Below are 21,266 nucleotides of genomic sequence, written 5' to 3'. Positions count from 1 at the left end.
CCCCCTTCTCTTATATACCTTCCCCTTGATTTCCTTCTTCTTTCCTAATAGTTCTCTTTCTACATCATTTTCCCCATCCTAGATGCTACACAAAAGAAAAAAATACAATACTTTTCTTTCTGAGATTGACTTATTTCCCTTAACATGATGATCTCCAGTTCCATCCATTATACTGAAAATGACATAATTTTGTTTTTGTTGCTGGATAATAATCCTTTGTGAATTACTATGTGGCATATATACATATATATTTTCATTCTATGGTACTATGAAAAATACAGGAAGTTATTTCAGTTTTGCTGTATTTCTGTTTATTGGCTGCTGAGAATAATATTCTGCTGCTTTGGGTGGAATATTCTTAAGTCAATTTGATCTATAGTGTTGTTTAAGAGTTACTGAATTTAGGGTGATCTGGATGACCTTTCTATTGGTGAGAGTGGAGTACTAAAATCACCTACTATTATTTCGTTGTAAAGTATCTGAATCTTTATGCTCAATAGTGCTTATTTTAAGAAATTAGGTTCACTACTATTTGGTATAAAAATGCACTTATAATTATTATGTCTTTTCGATGCAGTTCCTTTTACCAAAAGGTAATAATCTTCCTTGCCTCTTCTGATTAATTTTGGCTTGAAGTCTCTTTTGTCATATATAAGCACACCTATATCTGCTTGCTTCTGTATTTCATGTGTATGGAATGTCATTTTCTATATTTTCACTTTCATTCTAGTCTCCATTGGTAGACAGCTCAAATGACAGAGTGATCAGCTTATCTTGACTGATTACCACTATTTGCAGATGATTTGATCCCATACTTAAAAGATTCTACCCTACAACAATTTCTAGATCTGATAAACACCTTCAGCAATCTATCAGGATAAAAAATAAATATATAAAACCCCAGTACCTTTTCTGTATACCAACAACAGGCTGAAAGAGAAATCTGAAGATCAACTTTACTTACACTAGCCTCAAAAAATACCTCAGAATAAACTTAGCCAAGGAGGTGAATGATCTCTACAATGAAAACTATAAAACCTTTTACAAAGAAAATTGGATAAGTTACTAGAAGACAGAAAGACCTCCCATAGTTCCAATGCTGAAAGAAATCTACAGATTCTGTATAATCCTCAATAAAATCCCAATGTCATTCTTTATAGAAACAGACAGTTCAATCTTAAAATTAATATGGAAACACATATCAATACTGGACTTCAATTATACTACAGAGAAAAGAGTGATAAAACAAGCATGTTGTTGGCACTAAAATACACACACACACACACACACACACACACACACACACACACACACACACACACACACAGGAACAGAAGACCCAGAAATAAATGTACACAACTTCAGCCAATTGATTTTTTTTTCTTTTTACAAAGACACACAAAACACACTTTTGTGGGAGGGAGGAAAGACATCCTCTTTAATAAATGCTTCTGGGAAAACAACATTTACATGCAGAAGAGTAAAACTAGATTCCTATCTCTCACCCTGTGCTAGTATCAGTTAAAAGCAGTTCAAGGATATAAGACCTGAAACTGAAACTACTGCAAGAAGTCATAAAACACGTACTGGCATAAGCAGTAACTTCCTGAATAAAACCCTAGTACTCAGTAAATAAGAGTAAGGATTGACAAACGGAATTGCCTTGAATTAAAGAGCTTCTATACAGCAAAGGAAAGAGTCAGTAGACTGAAGAGACAACCTACAGAATGGAAGAAAATCGTTTCCAGCTGGACATCTGAAAAGGATTTAATGACCAGAGTATATAGGGAGCTCAACAAACTAACCAACCCAAAAATCAACAACAGAAATAAAAAACAGCAAAATGAACTGAGCATATAAATCTCCAAAGAAGTACACATGCTCGACACATACATGAAGAAATGCTGAACAGCCCTGTCCATAAAGGAAATGGAAATAGCAACATTGAGATTTTTATCTCACCCCAGTTAGTGCTGTCATCAAGAATCCAACAGCACCAAAAGCTGGTGAGCACACAACACTGGAAGGGGAAATGAGCCCATTGTTAGTGGGAACTAGTGCAACAACTATGGCAATCTGTATTTCCGAACACGAATGAACAAAACCCTAAAACTACCAGCAGATCCAGGGATGGCCCACTTGGCCATTTTCCCAACGGAATGTTAACTGAGCACTGAGTCTGAGAGGGTATTTTAGGAAAGGTGTGAGGTGACAGTATGATACTAGAGCGCTTGCTTGATTTGTCCTTTATATTGAAAAGCAGTCTTGACTCCATCCAGCACAGTTCTGCCACCTTACAGGTGAGGTCCATATGTCATACAGTTTGCCAAGAGATCATGCCAGGAGAAAGGCCAGAACTAGCCCTGGGCTCTGCTGCTAGCTCTTGTTGTTGTTTTCTTTCTTTAAATTCCTATCCATGGGGAGACAAGGGGAATGTTTAAGCTTTCCCAAGGGGGTTCCTAGATTACCAGAACACCTTCTTCTATGGCTCACGGTTGAGACGAAGAAAGGCTGACCTCCTAATGGTTTTGGAATCTCGCCTTAATGTTCCCTGTGCCCACTCAAAGCTCTCTTTTTTAGAAACAGTTCTTTTCGCAGAACATTTCCCATGGAACAAATGTACATCAATTGGCATGGGATGGCAATCAGCAATCAGCTCCTATTCATTGAAGCTCGTGACCCAGGGGCACTCGGTACCTGTAAAAAGCGGCTGGGTGACAAAGGTAACACACAGTTCTAGGGAGGCCTGGCCTCACCATTCCTGACCCTTAGGAGCCTTTCAGACAGAGTTCTTTCTCCGGAGGGTGCAGATCCTCAGACAGAGTCTGAGATGATGCTTTTCTGCTCTTGATAAAGGGGAGCAGTCAAGGGAAAGGAGGAATCAAAGAACTTCCATCTTGTGAGGTACAAGCGCTTGTCCCTGCAGGGCTTGGCAAAGAATCGCGGAGTTGTAATCGTTTCATTCTTGTGTGCCCCACCCACGCGGCTTTGCCTTACGTTTATTCCTTAGCCCCAGAGTGGATCTGCTTCCGCTTATCTACCCTACTGCAGTCTGATGGTGCCCTCTTGAGGCCAGGTTTGGGAACTGTGTAACTCACTTTTGCAGCTACAACTGCAAACCCTAGCCTTGCATGTTCCGTTTATTCTCTAGTATATTACACACACACACACACACACACACACACACACACACACACACACACACACACACACACACACACTTTCTTATAGGAAAGCACCCAGAGGCACACATACAACCCCAACTACATCTAACACTTAACTCTGCCCCTACCCCTAATCTCAATCTTAAATCAACCCAATACTAACCCTACTTACCCCATTAATCCCATTCCTACCGACCTCTAAACACCATCCTTACCTCTAAATCTAATTCTAAACCTACTAACCCCCAACCTACCCTACCACTCTAATGTTCCCTTTCCCCCTTTGACTCTCTTTTCAGGTAGAGTGAGGTTTCCCATGGAGAGTTGCTGGGAAGTGGGGTGGGCAACCAGGGCGTATGGGCTTTGTGAACATGAGAACGTGTTTTGTAGGACAGCCCTTGTGGAAGTAGCAGGGTTTTGCAGGAAGTGCAGGCTCTGGAGAACCTGGCTGTTTGTAGGAGGGGCTAGCCCTTGTAGGAGGGACAATGTTTTGTTTGGAGAAATGGCTTTTGTAGGAAGAGCAAGGTGGAAGGTTCCTAGAAGGAAAAGCAGGGCCCTGCAAAGCTCAGGGGGCTTTGAAGGTGGGTAGGGATCTGTAGGAGGGGTGACTTTTAGGAGAGTTTCCTAAGGTTTACAGCAGGGTTTTGAAGGAATAGTGGGGTTTAGTTAGATGGAATGGGGCTTTGAAAGGACTGTGGCTTTGAGAGGTAATAAATAGAGGGCTTTGTAGGAGCTGCTAGGCCATGTTGTTGCTCAGTGGGGCTAGGTGAAAGGAGGTCTTCATAGTAGGTGCAGGCTATTGAAGAGCTATACTTTGGGAGAAGCAGAGGATTTGCAGGAAGGAGTAAGGCTTTAGAGGAGGACTTTGTAAGACAGCAGGATTTGTAAGGAGAATGACAAAGGAAAAGGGCTTGATAAACAGGGGTTTGCAGGGAGGGCAGGCATTTGTAGGATATATAGTTATGAGAGCACAGTTTGAAAGAACTAGGGTTGTGTTGCTTCTCATTTCTCCTTTTTAGACAGGAGTCTCCATCTGACTTTTATGGTAGTCATCCTGACATCTTCAACTCCATGGCAGGGATCTGACTGCTCAGTAAGGTTTTACATAGCTTCCAAAAAATTCTAACTGCAAATTCCCTAGCTATATGCATTGTTGAGATCTTCAGGCCAAGCCGGTGTGCAAAACCATCTTCCAAATCATTTTAGACTAGTGAGGCAATCAGGGATAAGGCTGGGTTGACAAAAGCATTTTTCAAGTGTGACTCATGTTTTCCTGCTTGGGACCTGGCTTCACTAGGTCCTCCAGTCTTTTGCACAGTAAACCATGTTCTGTTCTGGCTGATGACAAGTGAGGAGAAGAATGTATGTTATTATCTGGAAGCACTTTGATACAAGGTTCCTCAAACTCATTCTACAGCAAGCTTGGGGAAAAAAGTGCAGGTAAAAGATGGTAGGAAGGTAATCCTGCTGGATCACATTGCACTGAAGGCTCACCTTCAGGGTTCACTTATAAGTAACAGGATAGAAATACGACTCATTACAACTTTCCAGACTTAGGCCTTACAGGTCCTGCTTTAGCCAGTAGGTGCTCAGTGTGTAATAAACAAAGCCAAGTCCTCTAAAAGGCTGAAACATGTCTTTCAATTCACCCTGATCTTTCTTTGGTCTTTGTTTACTTTGATTAATACAATCAGAAATCCTTCAACTCTGTGTGTGTGTGTGTGTGTGTGTGTGTGTGTGTGTGTGTGTGTACATTTGCCTAAGATGTTCTTTGAAAGACAGTCTGTCATCTTAAAACCAAATAGCACAAGACTCTATATATGAAATGCTCAATAAAACTTGCTAAGGGAATACTACTTCAAGGAGATATTGTAAACTACCATAACAATGTCAGGCAATTAATATTAAATAAATGACAAACAACAAATTATGCAATCAATTTTTTAATAACAAAGATACTATTTTTAACATGGTCAAATATACATGGCTAAGCCCAGATTTAAAAAAAATGTATCTAGCCCAACAATACAATCATACAGCTTTGTACACAACATTCCATAGATCAACAGAAAATACATCTGAGCACAAAAATAAAAAATATGTAAAGAGAATCTCTAAGCAGCATTTTATTTCTGCAAAACAGACATATATTTTGTACTGATTAAATATCTACAAGTGCTTTCCTTTACAAAAATACATATATTCTTAATAGACTAAGTCATTAACAATGACCTGGGAATTCTTTCACTTCAATTTGAATGATTTATAAGCTAAGTTTTACAACCACAAAAAGGTTTTTATTTGTATTAAGATGTTACCACTTTTGACAAAAAGCTTAAAATATTTTATATTTCAAAGTAAAACTAGCAACGTAACTTTACAATATATGCTATGATAGCTTTATTATGAGGGCTACTCTAAGTAAGAATGATCACTGGTATGTTGTGTTGTCAGATGCAGGAAAGCAGCAAAACACTGGTACTTTCTCCAAAAGCTCTTTGTCCTGGACCACAGCTTCATTAAGGACACTTAGACTCCCACCCCTATTCTAAAAAGACACCGAGAAAGAAAACTGCCCCCAAACAATGTTAAGCTGATACTATCACATTTAAATGTACAGAACTCCTGCTCCAGTAGACTGATGAAAAGTTAATTATATAAATTAATTGGTTACTAACTCTATGTTACTCTGGATTAGTTTCCTATTCTACAAAACTCTGTAAGATCAAAGAAAACTAGACCCAGTTTTTCACATATATCTGTTTCACTTCATTTTAGATTTAAAGATAATTTTCAGAGAGTATTTTTTTCATTTTTTAAATTAATTTCAGAGATATTTCTGAAAAAATCAGTCTCTTCAGTTTTAAATCATAGAAAAAGGGGGCAGAAAATCATAGAAACTGAGTAAATAGATACAACTACATGAATATTTAAAGTAATTATTTTAAAGTTAAATGTCTAATTTCCTGAAGAGGAAATACTCAAGCATTTTAATTCTATTTGAACAAAACAAGGACAGCAAATAAACAATTTGTGAGGACTGTTTTAAAGGAGGAGAGTCACTTCGGAATTATCAGAAATTAACTTTGCTTTAAAAAACCACAAGTAAGAAAATTCTGTACTAAATACATTTTTATGACCTTTCAAATTCATGTTTTCCATGAAGATACTGAACTAGGATATCAAGTCAACCCAGCAATGCCTGCTTGTTTGTGCTTTGAAAGGGCTTCTGAGCCTTTAGTGTATTAAATATTTTTCAACTGTCCCATGAACCAGATCTAAGAGACATGCTACGTTACTTATTGCTCTCCAAACTTTAGTGATATGTATCTTAAAATAATGGTAACAGTAGTTTAGATATTTTGTGTTTCAAATCTATATAAGTTTTGGCAAAACTCACTCAGTTTTCAAATTCCTACCACCAGCCAGCATCTCATTGCTAACGAAGTTTAGTTTCCTAGAAAACTCCTTATGACAGACCAGAATAATGGGTTGAGGATGTAGCCAGTGACAGAGCACTTGCTTGACCCGGGCATGCAATACAGTGTGCAGCCATTGCTCTCCTGCATGAGGAGGCTTACCCAGTGACCTGTCAGAGAAGACTTTGTGACAAAGGTTTAATCCTAGGGATGGTTAAACCCTACAGCATGGACTCCCACAGAGGGCTGGTGTAACAGGACATCTCTCCTGATCTTGTTTTGTGATCCATTTTGTCAAATGTTTTTTTGCTATATGGCTAAATAATTCTAATAACAATAAAGTCACTAAAAAGAAACAAGTCAGAGTTGTTTCTGAAGAACAAAAATCCTTATGACAATTTTGCTTTGGAATATAGAAAAAGCACTTATGTAAATCCAGTAAAATGTACTATGTTCTACACAAGGAAGAAGCATGTCAGCACTTTCATCAAAGTCTCTCTGCAATAAAATGTTGCATGTTATTAAAAGCCCAGGAGCTAAACAATTAAAATTTATTTTGTACTGCCTCCACACAATAAAAACACTTCTTAAAAATTAAAATCTCGGGGCTGGGAAGGTGGCTCAGTGGTAGAGCACTTGCCTTGCGTGCCTGAGGCCCTGGGTTCGATTCCTCAGCACCACATAAGCAAAAAGAAAAAAGCCGGAAGTGGCGCTGTGGCTCAAGTGGTAGAGCGCTAGCCTTGAGCTGAAGAGCTGAGGGACAGCGCCCAGGCCCAGAGTTCAGGCCCCACGACCGGACCCCCCCCCCAAAAAAATTAAAATCTCAATTTCAATTTTGTTTAAAAATATGTATTTCTCCAATTTTTCATTTACTTGTTTCATTTATTTGTTATGTCTCTCTCTCTCTCTATTTGAGGAATTCCTAAGAATTATTAGATAGTGCAGAAACAGTGAACATTTTTGAGAAGAAGTGTGTTCTGGGTACTGCAAGGAAAACCTCACCAAGAAGATTCACTTCAAAGTCTTTCTTTGGTGATATTTTAGCAAATAATTAAGGTTATTGCCTAACTATACTAACATTAAGTTGTCATCTAAAAATTCACAACAACTAAACTGTTAAAACTGTCTTTCCAACATGGTTATTAATTTACAGTAAAATGTCTTTGGTGATTATCTATATTCTTATGAAAATCTTTTAAAAAGATCACTCTAACTTGCAAGTGCTTATTTAGATATGAAACTATTCATAAGAGATAGGTGCAGATAACTCAAAATTTGTGTAGTAAGTCTACAACAGAAATGCACTTTGCAATGAGGCACTTCTTTTAAATTATCCAATAAAGCTAAACACTTTCACAATATTATACAACATACATTGTTCTCAAAGAATCAGTTTAAATTTAGGTAAAATTTGAGTGTATAATATAGTTGATCAAACTCATTACACTGATAAAATGTGGCACATTACTGTGGGACAGATGTTCAATGAGTAAAGAAATAATATTTAATAATAGTTCAGAGACAATACCCAAATTACCCAAATCCCATACTAACATTACCTCATCAGTAAATCTTTAATTTCCTCTTGCCGCTTAAGAAGTGTCTTGTTAAATTAGAGAAAGGGCCTTGTTATGATTTCCCTATTAATTAGTGTGATTACTTCAGTTTAAGGTGATATGTAAAAACTGTAGGCATTCTTATATCCAAGATTTCTTCACCTTTTTATTTATTTATTTTTAAATTTTTTACTGTCAAGGTGATGTTCTTCACCTTTTGATATTTGATTTTTAAAACGAATAAAATCTTTTATGAAAGCAAAGTTCTTTTAGTTTATTTCTTAAGAAACAACAGATGAAAGAATAGCTTAATTTAGGCTTATTTCTGATTTTACAGCTTTAGATAATTATAGGTTACTTATAAAAAGAATTTTTTAAGCATTTTATATTTAAAAAGCTAACCATAAAAGGCATCTTTACATTTCTTCTAAACTAGCTTCTTATAAATTCTATAACCTGATGTAAGGGATAACTAATTGGGAATTTAGTGTATGAATACAGACAAGCAGTCCCATTCTGAGAAACTCATAGTTGACATAAGAGGTCAGGACAAAGAGTCTATGCTTCTGGTAGCAATACCACATTGTTTATAACAATCACAAATTGTGTACCTTTTCCCAAATGATGACTGATACCTTTGTCAGCTTTTAATGTATTTTGGCACATATTCCATTGCACTTCAATAACATGTTATTAACATTAAATGAAGGAAATTATATAAACTCTTCTTAATTCCAGAATTCTTTCCTATATATTCCCTTGGAAAATAGTGGAGTTACATGTGATTGGGCAAACAGGCTAAATTTCAAATGATCTCAGATGCAAAACTCATTTATGTCCACAGCCTTTGGCAAGGTATTGGCAAGGGAGCCAGGTACCTAAAACTTACTCTCGGTTTTCAGAATGTACTTAGCTCGTTTTGAGTTCAGTCAATTAAAATTAACTTCCATATGTAAAACACAATTTTATATGATAGTGACAAATGATAATAACTTAAAATTCTTAGGAATATCTAGGAACTAGGTTTCACAGCAAAATAAAATTTTAAAGCAAAGGATTCAGTTTTAAAGAGTTAAAATTTGCCTTTTAAATTTTGTTTGTGAACCCTTTCAAGAACACACAGTTTAACAAAGTGAGTTTCAGAAGTACTGCCATAACCTTCACAGACGTCAGAACAGAAAACTTCAAATTTTTCTGAATTGTTCAATTCAGAAAAGATATTTCCAAACTTTCAGCCTTTTATATTACAAAATACATCAAAATTGAGCTGCATGTGTATGTTTTACAATGTTTTATTTCTATGAAGCATCTTGATATCAGAAGGCATTACTCTGTAATACATTTTATTCTAGAACATAGCCTATAGCCATGTATGCAGTGTCACTGCGCTCATGTCAGATTTCTAAAGCAAACAGTTTTCATTTCTCATTTCCAAGACTCTTTTCTAAGTTTCAGAGGTTAACTTGTTTCAAAAAATTGATAGAGCAATTTTCAAAGAGGTCTTTGAAAAAAACTACACATTTTAAGAGGTTTATAATGAAGTTTTTCATGTAATTGAAAATAACCATACTTTGGCTTGCAGACTAATTTCAAAATGAATGAAAGACTTAGCAAAATCAAGGACATTATCATAGCTCTGACATTTAATGAAGCCACATATAAAACAACAATCCCACTTTCCCCTGATTACTACAGTATCTAAAATAAAGTACCACCAAACTATTAATTTTGGCTAGCATATTCATCTACTGTGCTGCATTTATTCTATTTTATGCATCTGGTTTGGAAATGTGATAGGTAACAAGTTTAATCTACAACTGCGTTGAGACTTTTGAAATCCACAAAATAGCTAATGTTATCTGCTCTAAAAATCCTAATATTTGAAAACCCTCATATATCACCCTCTGGATGCCACAAGGACACACATCTAAGGCCAACTTAAAAACAAGGTATTCATTAAATGACAGCAACAGTGTAACGACACACCTATAAAACAGGCTTACAGTGAGGTGCATGGCGACGCACCCACTTGTCATAAGGCATTATGAAAGATTAACCTTACCTACAATGTAATCAGCTGCCAACAATTCAAATGGTTGTGAATCTATCTTCAAGTGTATAAGAAGTCACACCCCATTTTCTACCTGGAGGGCTAACGGGCCTTCCTTGTGCAATTGGTAGACTACACACAGAGAAGCTTAGAATGTGTACAATAATGATGTGATCTCAGGAATAATTTGGATTCTTCACAAAAGGACTTGTACACTCAAGAATAAACTACTTTTTTACATGAAAAGCTTCTAAGAATAGGGTAGTGGCTTAGAAACCACTTTTCTTAATGTATTCCCATACAAAATAATTTCCAGGTATAATTAGTAGGTTCCTGTACAGTACTCTATTTAAACAAGAATTAATAAAATAGTTAAGTATGTGAAAATTGCAACACCACAAAGACTGAGCCATTTTACTAGTGTAATTAAACATTAGAACAATCTTGGAACGGGCAAAGCAAAATATTCAGAAGGCTGAATCATGGCTGCACATCTGCCTGATTTCAGTCATGACTGGCACACTGTGAGACAACACAAATACCTTACACAGATGGTTCAGTAGCAGAATGGCACTTGGTTTGCATTTAATAGAAACATGAATGCAACTGACAACTTACAGAGATAGACAATGGCCTTATTTGCATGCCAAAAATCTGATTGTGTCCCTCCAGTCCACACACCGTTTTTTCACTGTGCAATCTGTCGACGAGTAAACAAATAGTGCAGGATTCATTTCAGTCAAATCTAGGCCCCTTGGTCTAACCGAAATCAATTCTTGGTCGATATTGCAATACCATAGGGTATGACTATAAAATAAAAATAGTGAACAGACTATGTTAACATAAAAGCAATACAATTTACATACAAAAGGTAATATCTTTTAAATATTCTTTTTAGAGTTTGAGGTTCTAATTTATAATATTCCCAGGTACTGGTAGTGATTTCGATAGTAAGGTATCATTTAAAATGTAAAGGTATCACTTTTAACATTATTTCTTCTGATTGCCATTACTTTTCTTGAATCAGTCAAGTTTTCACTAATATACAATAGAGATCAAAGTTCAAATGCCTACAGACTTCATACACTGAGTATGTGACCAAGGTATTCCTTAGAGAGAGGCAGGGCCTGGGAAGGACCACAAGCTATGTGCACTCCTTTCAGGTTTAACAAGGACATGGCTTGCTGGATTCTCCTGGGCTGGTGAGAACTACTGACACATTCATAAGAGACCCATTTTTGAATCTGTGAAACTGGAGTCTGCACAAGCTACCGTGCTTACAATTCTTTTTAGCATTAAAATTCATTTCAATGGTCTTTTAAAGAATTAGAATACAAGTAACTGTTACATGAAATGTTTAGGTCCTTGCCTCCTTTCAGTAGACAGTTGATGCCATTAAATATTGAGATCTATTACCCAGTATAATTAAAAGGTACCATGCACATGGCTACTATAAAGAACCTAAGAGGAAAGAATTTCCTAGAAGGTCTACGTCATGCCACCTGTGCATTTATTTTGACCTTTGTTTTCCCTTTCCTATGCAAACCAAGTATCAGTCAGAAAGGGTCTGGAGAAGCAATCATTTTCCTTTGCTTAAAGCTGCAGGCTCCCGTTTTAAAATCAGTTTCAAGGAGCTTTTCTGGTATTAAGAAAGAGGCTAAGGGCTGGGAAGGTGGCTCAGTGATAGAGCACTTGCCTTGCACGCATGAGGCCCTAGATTCGATTCCTCAGCACCACATAAGCAAAAAAGAAAAAAAAAAGCTGGAAGTGGTGCTGTGGCTCAAGTGGTAGAGAGCTAGCCTTGAGCTGAAGAGCTGAGGGACAGCGCCCAGGCCCAGAGTTCAGGACCCACGACCGGACCCCCTTCCCCCCCAAAAAAAGGCTGATCTGTTCCCCTGATGTCACTGAGTTGCTTGAAAGCTCCAGTGTGTTCAAGATTGGCTTTGCTCACTGCATAGTGATCCACCACCGTAACAGAGCAAGGCATTACTTCTGGAGGTAAAATAAGTACAAACACTGCTTTATGAGAGGGGCTGAAGACCAATCCATGCTCGCTCTCTCCTAGCACTTGGAATTCACAAAACTGCTAGAGCCATGGACAAGCACCAAGATCATCCGCTCCTTCCCTGGTTCTGAGCTCAAGCTTAGTGTTGGTTGGTGCTCTGACACTTGAGCCAGGTCTCCAGCCCAGCTTTTTTCCTAGTTATTTTGGACATAAAGTATCAATGGACTTTTCTGTTTGGGTTGGCTTCAAACTTGTGATCCTCCTGATCTAAATCTCCTAAGGAGCTTGGATTATAGGTGTGAACCACTGGTGCCGGCCCAACATCATCTTTATGTTCATATGTGGAACTGTCATGAATCTACATATGTCAAGTTTGTAGAGGCCTTTTTCTGAGTTCCAAATTACCTAATAAAGTTTGATGACAAGAAGAAATTAGGGGCTTGGGTAGACCTGTGCAGAAATAGTTGAGAGAAAAGACTATGAAGTGTTGTAGTTGTGAAGTGTTTAAGGATTATGGCAAAATCATTCAGGCCAAGGATGTTGTCAAAGAGTAGGTCAAATACATGAAATGACCTTATAAAAATCTGGCTCATTAAAAATGGGCTCAGGCAGGCACCAGTGGCCCATGCCTGTAATCCTAACTACTCAGGAGGCTGAAGACAGTGGTTCAAAGCCAGCCCAGGCAGAAAAGTCCGTGAGACTCATCTTCAATTAGCTACCAAAAAACCAGGAGTAGAGCTATGGCTCAAGTGGTAGAGCACTAGCCTTGAGTACAAAAGCTCAGGGAAAATGACCAGGCCCCGAATTTAGGCTCCCGGACCAGCAAAACAAACAAGTAAAAATGGACTCAGATAGCCCCTGACATACATCTTTATCTTAGTGTAGGTGAACACAAAAATTTAATAGGGTGAATTTCCAATTCTTTCATGTAGTTAAAAGGGTCACACTGAGATTCTAAAATCTTGAATTTGCATACTGAATTTACAACTCAATGTTTCAGCTCAGGACAGGACTGGAGGGTAGGAATAATCACATCCCAGGTTGAGCTCTGCCAACTGAAGGAAGGTGCCACTACTAGCTTTCTAAGGGGTACAGAAAAAAAAGTCTTTCTCTCATGGTCTCCATTATCTTAAATTATTCTGGTTTTAATTTTATTAATTTCATTCTGCTCCTGCGGAATCAGATTATGTGGAAGAAAGGTACATACAAAAAATTGTGCATTTTATAATACTCTCTGGGTGTTTCTGAAGCTCATTAATCTCAGACCACTAGCAGCTATAACTTAATATAACTTCACCAATAACCATTCCAGCTCTCTCCAACCCACAGGTATAACTTGTGTTAGAAAATATAAATCATATACGTGGAAATATCTACCTCCCATTACACATGAAAGAAGAAGGAAGTCAAATGACTTGCTGTCATTGGCTGGAATTTTCTCAGTTTTTTTGAGTAAGATAATTTGATTTTTTTTCTTCTTCCAAGAAACAATCTGTGTTTGTTCTATGGGTTAGGTTTAATTTTACTGAAATGTGGCAGAATACTAAAACCTCTTAAGATATACTTCAAGTTCTATTCGCTTTTTAGTTGCTTTCTGAAGTAAATGAACAACATTTACTATGGTGGAATACGCATATTATTATCTCTGTGTTAAGTGATTGTACTGAATGGACCTACATTTCATAGAGTTTCTTAGTCCTAAAAAAATCTCATTGTGTAATAAAAACCAAGTATAGAGATTTTCACATATAACAATTTTAGGAAATATTACAGGTATCTTTAGTGGTAGACTTTTGCTTCTAGTTTGTTCTTTAGAGTTTCATACTAACTTTGTCCAGGCAGGCCCCTAACCACCTTCAGAACAGTTGAACCATAGGCACGTACCCTGACATCCAGGTCCTTCTAGCCCTTTTATTTAAACAAATTAAAAAAAAAAACTGGAATCATGCTAACAACCATAGTCCTTGGCAAATAAGTAGTCCACTTGAAATTCTACACATGTATTTCTATACCATTTAATGTATTATTTTTTGCAGGTAAATTATTTATAATAGATAATGCCAATTTTTAAGCAATAGAATGTTAATAGGTTACATACATATATTATGTTTTAAAGTTCACATAAAAGGTTTTTAATGGTTGCATATTACACTGTTAAACGAACCATAAGTTGACTATCTCTTTTTGCAGTCTATTTGAATTTATTCTATTTTTCATAAATTGATTTTGGTCCAAAGATCAAGAGGAACTACTAGTTCAAGCAACAGACACATTTATAAAGGCTTTTAAATAAACACTGCTGCACTGGTCTTCAAGATTTTTTTTTTTTGTATGAGTGCCTGCTACTCTAGTGCCTTGTCAATAATAAGTACTATTATCACACTCCTCTTAATTTGGCAACTCAATAGAGAAAATGGTATTTTATTTCTTTTTCATTTTTGATTTCTAAAGACATTCATCATTTATATATGCTTATTAGCCAGTTGAATTCCACTTTTAATGGGGGGGAGGGTTAACTTACTTGGTCATGTGCTGTTCATTTTTCCGTGCAAAGTTAGGCTTGTCTTATAGATTTATACAAATTCCTCATGTATTAACAACATCAATCTAACATACACTGTAAATATCTACTTATGAGATTCTTACTTGGTGCCTATCAATATGAACCAGTAATTCAGTCTTTTCTTTTACATTAAACTAAAAGTGAAAGACCATGCCCACTACAAAATCAGTTCCTCAACTATATTTTCTTGCTGTTATGATTTCACTTTTAATATATACTACTTTAAACCAACAGAAACTTATACTTAAATGAGGCACTGGTTGCCACAGTTTTGGTACAATTCATGAAAACAAGCTCAGAATTTTTTTTTTTTTTAATGTTGTCTTCCATTCCTGGCCTCCTTCCCATTCTCCAACAATCAGAAAAACCTACAGGTGAGTGCCTCTACAGAGTTGCTTTCTTAAGTGCCCTACACCACCTATTAACATGGCTACATCTCTCACTTCCTTGTGACCAAAACACACCACATATCCAAGAGGGAGGCTTCCTTTGGTTACCTTACAAACTATTTGTCTATTTTATATTTTCTTCCAACATTAAAATTTACTTGCCTGATTCTTGTCTGCTACAGCCAGAGTGTAAGTTCCACAAGATAAAAGACTTGTACTCATTTTTACTTCTATATCCTTGGACTTCAAAGGTGGACCAGTACTTGTTAAATGAATTTTTTTCTCCATTAATGTGAAATACTATCTTTACAGATTCATATGTACATAAGAGGTATTCCTATTAGAGGTATCACTGGACTATTCTTTATCCTCGTATATCTACTGAGCTATTCTTTATCCTCATATATCTACATGTAAGTTAGAACCTGATTTCTAACTATAATAACACAGTTTAGTATCTGGTGGTGCTTGTGTCTACTTATCAATCACTTTAAAAATGTCTTTCCTGATGATCTTTAGAATGACTTTTTTCAGGTCAAACAAGAATCTGGTAAAAGTGTGTTTGGATTTACATTTAACTTCATAATTTAATCGTGAGGAGAACTAACATTGCTATCCTTTTCAATATACTCTTTAAATTTCTTATGTGTAAAGTAGAATTTTGCATACACACAAGTAGGCCTTTGTTCTTAGGAAATACATGCTAAAATAACTACTGGTCAGTTTTCCTGATATGTGATTTATTTTTAAATTGTTCCACAAAAAAATCCCCAATCCAGATGCATATAAAGAACATAATAAAAGAAGGAAATGGCAAGAGGAAGAGAAAATGTAGTGAAATGTTAAATAATCCAGTTAAAAATATTTCTTGAAATAACTGTTTCAATCATTTGTTGTTGATCCAAAAAACTTCAAAATAAGAAGCTGATAGAGAAAAATCAGTACTTAACATTGAGTTTTATCAAGTGCCTTTTCAATATCTACTGTTGGTTTTCACTGTGTGTAAATAAAACATGGGCCTGTGTCTGCCTGTCTACCGAACTACCACTATCTTTGCACAAAATCAAGCTGTTCTAGCATTTCTGATAAAAATTGTACTAGGTCTTGGTTTGTTATTATCATTACTTGTTGTCTGATAATAGGACTTGAACTTGCTATCTGATGTTTGCTTTTGCTTACTGGCTGGTGCTCTCTATCCGAGCAATACCTCCAAGCCTTGTTATTCTTTTAGTATGTTAGCGAATTATTAACCATCTTGCATTTACATCCATAATGCAATTTAGCACTAGTTTTCTAATTGAGAATCCCTTAGTCTTTGCTATCATACTTAAGTTGTCTTTGTGAAATAAATTTGGAAGAATGCTAAGTCAATTTTCTTACAAGACTATTATCCATAAAAATTGTTGAAAACAAAAAAAGGAAATCAGGGTAAGTTCTTTAAATCTAGTTCTTTAAAATTTAGGATCAGAGTTTAAGAACATTTTTATTCCACTACCCACCTATGCATGGGTTTGTCAGTATGATTCACCATCCACAAACCAGGCATGAAGCTTACAGTTGAAGTATGTATTTGCTTCAAATTTTATGAATGTCACTAGCTCTACTAAATTACTGCTTACCCTTTGCCCTTATCTGTGTAATGCAAGAAGGATAATACACTTTCCTAAATGATTTTTTTCTTGGCTTTTGTAGTTCTTATATTAGCTTACTCCATTTCAAAGAAACTAAGACTTAAATATTATATACCAAAAGGCTGTCATTTTAACGAGACATTCTCAAATGACCAAAATATTGAAAGAAATTTTAGATAAAATGGTAATTTTTTGATTAATTGAAGTACTCTTTTAATTCTAAAACAGATTAATTTTTTTCCCCCAATCTCCAAATCACAACACTGAAGTTTACTAGTTAAACTGTTTCACAATTTCTTATTGGCTACAAGAAAATAGGACAAGGACTATTTTAATTTCTGGAATAAGAGGAACAAGGGATAGCCGGGGTAGGAATCTTATTTTCTGCCAAGAGTCATTTGTGTATTTATAACATCATTCAGGGACCATGCAAAACAAATAAAACCAGACCATTCAAAAAGAAGCTTACTGAGAAACTTGGTGACTGTCTAGTTATTCATCAAATGATTTAAACTGTATGTGTATAGCCTGCAGAGATTAGGTTGTGTACAGATCATCTCTGTACCAAACAATAATCCTTACTATACTGTAGTTAGCCTCATCTTTCCAAATAATAATGCATTTTTATTAGATAAAACTTTCCTTAGACACATATTCAGATTTTCCTGGTATATCACTAAATAGCTCATTGTCATTTTATTTTTAAGAGGCACAAGTCACTTAGGGCTTATAATATATCTCCTGCTGCTACTTAGAGCTAACTAATCTAGCATTTCATCTGACTCTGACAGAGGAATGACTCATTTGAAAAGTATTTACACAAAGAAGATAACCTAATCCAATATGGCTCAGAGATTTCTCTGGGACTGAACTTAGTAATTAGTATAAGTTCCTGACGCGTAAGTAATGGATTTATCACATATAATTTCATTTTTTTAGTTCAGTACAATTAACGAGTCAATTCAGGAGAATTAAAATAATGGGAAACTTAAGAGTATTTAAATTTTGAAAAATAAATAAAACTGACATTAGTTTTACCAAGTGACATGCCTGAGGAGCTCGAGTTTGGGGAGAGAGCAATCACTGCAGGCATGGGGACGGGCATATGTACCGTCGTGAGTGCCTCTTACCTGATACAAAGGGCCATCCTGAGAGCAGACTTGCGAAGCTGAGCAGTTCAGACACCGAAACTGCGGAGGAGACGAACTCATCAGATAAGAGGCATCCACAACTGGACACATATTTAAAACTGATTATTTAAAATAGTTCAATGTCAAACATAAGAGTTAACATGATTAATTTTAAATAACACTTTGAGAAAATGGCAGGGCTTATTTGTTTTTTTTTTTTTTTAAAAAATAGATGGGTTGAACTAATTTTAGCATCTATCTATGGGTTTATTTAGTGCTCTGCAAATACCAAAAGAGTGGCTTGCTCTTTCCATTTCTTTGTCAAATATCACTTCTTGGGAAATCCTCACCTATTAGTACATGGGGACCCTTCTTTCCCCTATCCCTTCTTGATATCAGTCTCTCCTAGGTTTCCCCAAATGACCCATGAAAGAGTACTGTTCAAGATCAGAGCTATGGGTGAGCATCAAGTTCACTCATCCTATAAGGGATAGTGCTTAGATTCAATTCTTAGTCTCCATATTAATTATAATAGAATTACATTATAAGTTCCTGGAATTGATTCCATATTCATGTAATTTTATTGGTTAAGGCCCAGAACTAGCACATGGTAGCCATTCCATAAACATTTTCTAAGTAAGTCAGTGAGTTAAAACTACTATGTTAAACATACTAGGAAGTTTCATTTGCAAATTCACTGCCTTTTAATAATTAAACTACCTCACATTTAAAGAATTAACCCTAATTCTGATTTTTTAAATACACTGCACTTGTGTTGATTTAATTATAATGGACTACAAAATGTTACATTTATATTTTTAAACATTTTCATGATCTTCAAATTGGAAAAAATAACAATGAAAAATTAAATGCATTAAAAAAGTGAGCTGTAAATTAACCAGGAAATTTCTAAGTTACTAGAGTTTAAAAGATATATGCTGAAATAGTATACAACATTTTCCTTTTCTCGAAAATACTTCAACAATTTTTTTGTCTAGATGTTAGTCCTTGATTTTTGTGTCCAGTGCTCATCCACATGCTGTAAGGCATGCCCAACAGCGATCCTTTGGTGACCTTTTCCACTCTCTTGGAAGAGTCCCCCCCATCTCTGGCCCATCAGTTTGCCCAACTATAAAGTTGCAAAAAACATGCAATAGGAATACAGAGTTAAGGAGGAAAGAGACAGTCCTTCTTTCCTTCCTTCCTTCCCAACCTTTCTTTATTTTCTGCTAATCTCCCTTATCAAGAATCCGTACCAAAGTGGGATCTGATTTATTTTGTAATCCCACACTCTAATTATGTAGCTGCACAAGTCAGAGGAAGTCAGTAGTGACCCACCATGCTTCCTAAAACTCTGTTATTCAAAGAATGGCCCAACGATCCTGGGGAATTTGCTAGAAATGCAGACTGATGGGCTTATCCATACCTACTGAGTCAGAATTTTACTTTACTAGAATTCTCAAATGACTTATATTTGCATTAAAGTTTGAGAAATACTTTTTTTTTTTGGTTTGGTCATGGGCTTGAATTTAGGGCCTGGCGCTGTCCCTAAGCTTTTTTGCTCGAGGCTAGTACTTTATCACTTTCAGCCACAAATCCACTTCTAATTTTCTGGTGGTTAACTGGAGATGAGCATTTCACACATTTTCCTGCCTTATGTGGCTTCCAACCTCGATCCTCAGATCTCAGCCTCCTGAGTAGCCAGGATTATAGGCTTGAACCCCCAGCCTGTGGTGAGAAATGCTATATTAAAGTAGTTATTTTTTCTCTCTCCTACTAATAAGCAATAAGTCAATAACAACCTCGAGCTTAAGAATATTGAAATGGCAATAGTTATGAACTAAAAATATCTCCCTGTTTTGACTCCTAAAGAAAAGATTTTTCAGAGTTGTATCATGATAGAGTCTCAAGTCCAGATAGGACAGGGAGTCTATAGAAAAGCTGCTAAACCCACAGTGGAACTACCCTAGGATAAAAGAAAACAGTGACACAGAAGCTAGATGGTACAGGACAGATGCTTCACTACTGGAGAAGTGGGAGCAAAACTAATTCCCTGGGGGATTCTCAAATAGGAAAAGGAAAGATCTAAACATGGAACAGCCTTGTCTGAGGCAAAAGACCCATAGGGTAGTGGTGGTACCCAAAACAATGAGGAGAGAAAACTGCAGGTTTACTCAGTCATAGCTGAAGACAGTGTAGAACAGGAGAAGAGACAGTGCACAGAACTGAATAATACGAAAAACTGCAAAGATGTCAATTCCAAGCCAAAGCAATGTAGACATACACTGCAACACAATCACAATCCCATTAAAAAACACATCTGAAAGTAGACGTGTTGATTCATCCAGGGAGGCTTGGGTGTAAGGATTGTTGAGTTCAAGGGCTAGCCTGCGAAGCATAGTGAGACCTTGTGCCAAAAAAAAAAAAAAAAAAAAGCCACAAATGAAGAACAGTAATAACAATAAACCAATCAAACTCAAACAGCCAAAGATGAATCTAGGAGAATGAGTGAAAATATCCAGTTAATAATTATAGTGAGTTTTTTCTGAATAGGCACTAATACTAATAGACACTGATAATACACATGATGACTCAACTGAAAAGGCACAAATATTTCCTTCATAAGACATGTTAATTTGCACTTTATGCAAACTTCTTCCCCCTAAAATGGACAATTTTCATAAATGCTATATAATATATAATGCTAGTTCAGAGTAATCCCTGCTCAAAATAAAAAAATAAAATGTCCAGAGACATATATATATGTGTATATATGTGTATACACATATACGTATATATGACATTTATAGATAATGGTGACATCTCAAAACCTTGAGGTAAAGTATGGAAAACAATTCAATAAATTGTATTTCTGATTAAAAAGTCACTAGGACAAATTAAGAGTTATTGCTATGAATATATGTGAAAAGAAATCAATCTCAGGTGAGTTAAAATGTTTAAGATAAAAAGTACTAGAGGAAAAACAAAGTAATAGACATGGTCATAAATTTAGGAAACTAGCCAACCAAAGCCCAGGCAGAATTAGTCAGCAATGCCTACAGGTAGACATTCTAGTTACTTGTTGGCAACAGATGGCAGGGGTGGGAAAAGATGGGATCACACAAGTACGCTAGTAGTTATGTACCTAAGAAATAAGATTGCTTTACTACTACTGCTGCATTTGTCCATTAAAGCCTCTGTCAGTCTCATGCATCATAATAATCTGTACTTACTAGAACCTGAGCCAGAATTCAAAAGAAGATTAACGGAAGTAATGAAAAAACTGAGATTCAAATGAAGGAAATTGTCTTTAGGCTATGTTTTGTGTAATTATGTATTACTTTCAAACAGAAAATTTC

The 21,266-nt window shown here is 36.1% G+C and overlaps 1 protein-coding gene across 5 annotated transcripts in view; it reads right to left on the bottom strand.

Moving 5' to 3' along the window:
- Positions 1–5,091: 5,091 nt before the first annotated feature.
- The window catches only part of Pcgf5 (polycomb group ring finger 5), a 99,563-nt gene continuing 83,388 nt past the window's right edge, over positions 5,092–21,266 (bottom strand). For 4 of the 5 annotated variants that reach the window (XM_070021179.1, XM_070021180.1, XM_070021181.1 and 1 more), the window contains 2 exons: positions 17,908–17,967; positions 5,092–10,996 (listed from right to left, as the gene is read on the bottom strand). In XM_070021179.1, the coding sequence (XP_069877280.1) occupies positions 10,949–10,996; positions 17,908–17,967 (108 nt within the window). In that variant the 3' untranslated portion in view covers positions 5,092–10,948. The remainder of the gene's footprint in view (positions 10,997–17,907; positions 17,968–21,266) is intronic. The other variant, XM_070021182.1, reaches the window with a different exon arrangement.

This window comes from Dipodomys merriami, unplaced genomic scaffold (assembly GCF_024711535.1).
Source record: "Dipodomys merriami isolate MVZ:Mamm:240054 unplaced genomic scaffold, mDipMer1.0.p SCAF_14, whole genome shotgun sequence".
Lineage (NCBI taxonomy): Eukaryota > Metazoa > Chordata > Mammalia > Rodentia > Heteromyidae > Dipodomys > Dipodomys merriami.
This window is presented reverse-complemented; position numbering and strand designations above follow the sequence as displayed.